A 2,619-nucleotide genomic window follows, 5' to 3' on the forward strand; every position below is an offset into this window, starting at 1 on the left:
TTGATACTCAGCTTTTATTAATTTTATATAAATTTTCATTAAATGAAAATATTTCATTTATATATAAATCTATTAAATATATAAAATAGTAAGCTACCAGCAATGAATTGCTTGTGTCGCTCGAAAAATTTAGCACTCTTCTACCTATAAATACTGCGACTGTTGGGCAGAAAAAGGTTTCAGCAGCATTTATCATATCTTAAATCTTTGATGCATTACTGTTCACTTCAGTATTTCATTTCCAGGAAGTTTGATTTGAAAGGATTTTAGTGTAAGTTTTTAACTGTTAGAAGAGTGATTTTGGAATGAGAAAGATAGAGGAGAATGGTTTCGTTATGAAGTATAATATGAACATAATCATTTATATAAAATGCCGAAGACTTGATTTGTGAAAGCATTGTCTAACTTAAATTACTAGTCGATGAATGAAATCACATAATCAAAAGTTGTTCGTATTCATAATGTAAATTATTTACACACCAAAATGCAAAAATTTCTCCGAGAGAATTTCTTCTATAATGCCGTATGCTGTCTCCCTTGTGTCTAATAGTGACTATTCTCATCATAATGCATAGTGGCCAAATGCCACAATTTATAGAGTGGAAGAGACATGGCGGAGGCTTCCTATATGAATTTAAATTTAATAGCCAACTGCCTCTTGGCAGTTTTATTACAGGAAGCAAACTGCCAACATATTATAGTCGGGTCACTATGGATCTGATACCCTTTCTTCTTACATCTTTATTTAAGAATTGGTGTTCATTGTATGAACAAGTTAATTTGTCAGTAAAAGAGAGAAAAAAAAAAAAAGAATTTTGGAGCAGCCATGGGAGGGCCAAAGGGCCCTTGACAGCCCCTGATTCGCCTCTCTGTACGACTGCTCGGAACAAGGTTTTGCTTCTTAAAATAAACCAGTAATCAGTTTACTTTATGCCAAAAACTAAATGTCTTAATTAATCTGTATTTCTATATACCCTTGTACTGATGGATAATGTTTAAGTCACAACTCTTACCTTTCCAATGATCAGGAAAAAAAAATGCTAATGATTATGAGTATTTATTACCTTGAACATTTTTTTTTTTGTATTTAAAGCATCTTGTTCATTCAAATTGATGATGATATGGATTTAATTAGAAGACAATTCGAAGCTTGCTTTATATAATTACAGTTGAGAAAATAAATTAAATCTAGACATATCCATTTTATATTATTTTTTCAAAAAAAAAAAACAGATACGATCCATTAAGAGAACAATGATGGAACCCGCACCAATAGTAACAAAAGCACTAGCAGTTGATGGTGCTATGATGGCCACTGCAGCCCCATAGCAAAAACACACCAACATATACAGTGGGGACAGAAAGCACATGATACTTTTGGCAACAACTCTTAAAAGGGCCATTGTTATGATCCAAGCCATGAAAAAAGCTACCCCATTTGGAATATAGAACCAAAAAAAAGTACGTGGGTTGACGACTGATTTCCCCTCGTTGTCTTTATCCGAACCACCTGCATCACCCTGCGAAACACCACCTGGAGGGCTGAGAATAGCTTGGTATGTCATTGTTAGAACCAGTGCAAATACCACTAGCAGTGCATTGATCGTATCAGGTGTCATCTCCCTAATAGTATCTGTCAATTTTGTTTCAAAGTTTGAGACCTTCCAAAGCCAAGAAGGAGCACAGTTCAGAATCTTCTGACTCTCCCTGTTGTCAACTAGAGTTTGTCCTTGTAAGACATCCAAAGCTGTTAAACCATTCTGATTAATCTTGTTCCTATTAACTTCCTTCCTTTTTATCAACAGTTTGATCATCTGCTTAATATAAAAAAAATCCACAATTTATTGAGAAAATATAATACAATCCTTCATTTAATGAAGGATGAGATAAAGAACATGGTTGGTTCAAGTAGTTACTCATAAGAGGAGGCATCCAGCAAGTCTGGAGCTCGAATTCCAGCACTTGCCTTATCCCCGGACTGCAGCCTCCTATGTGCCAAAAAAGTAAGGATGAGATAAATGATACCTGGGGTTGGTTGTTTGATGCAGCTATGTGCAGTATAGTGTTTCCGTCCTTGTCCTGTAAGTTCAGGATCCTTCTTCTCTGAAACTGAATGTCTTCGGGGGTCCTCTGAATCCATTGCAGTATGGCTTTGAAGGCTTCTAATCTATTGTTTTTTGCTGCAATATGCAGAGCAGTCTCGTTTCGAATAGTCAAATCTAAGATACAATAGGGGCAATGGTCCAGAAATAGAGACAGAAGAGGAACATTTCCTTCCCTGGCTACATAATGAAGAGTAGTGTAACCCTCCTTCCCTTTGACACGAACAAGATCTTTATCAATCGATAGGAGATCAACCACCATCTCCATTTGCTCATTTTGCAAGGCAAGGTGAATGGGGCTAAACCCCCCTTGATTCAACTGCCTAGCGAATGATGGCTTCAAGTTCATCATCTCCATTGCAAAATCAGTGTGACTTGCTGCTGCAGCTATGTGTAATGGAGTATCAACAAACTCCATCTGATCGATAAACCTCCAAACATCAGCATTATCCTGAATTAATGCATACAAGGCATCAATACTTCCTGATTGAGCTGCCTCTCTCAACCCTTCATCCAT

General features: G+C 36.4%; 1 protein-coding gene across 1 annotated transcript; it reads right to left on the reverse strand.

The window, feature by feature from the left end:
• Positions 1 to 543: 543 nt before the first annotated feature.
• LOC111309521 (ankyrin repeat-containing protein BDA1-like) lies at positions 544 to 2,619 on the reverse strand. Its single transcript, XM_089748639.1, has 3 exons — positions 2,026 to 2,619; positions 1,254 to 1,814; positions 544 to 624 (listed from the first exon to the last, which is right to left on the reverse strand). The coding sequence occupies exons 1-3, from the start codon at positions 2,617 to 2,619 to the stop codon at positions 544 to 546; spliced, it is 1,236 nt and encodes a 411-aa protein (XP_089604765.1).

This window comes from Durio zibethinus, chromosome 19 (genome assembly GCF_047325235.1).
Source record: "Durio zibethinus cultivar Kanyao isolate XHJ-2024 chromosome 19, ASM4732523v1, whole genome shotgun sequence".
NCBI lineage: Eukaryota > Viridiplantae > Streptophyta > Magnoliopsida > Malvales > Malvaceae > Durio > Durio zibethinus.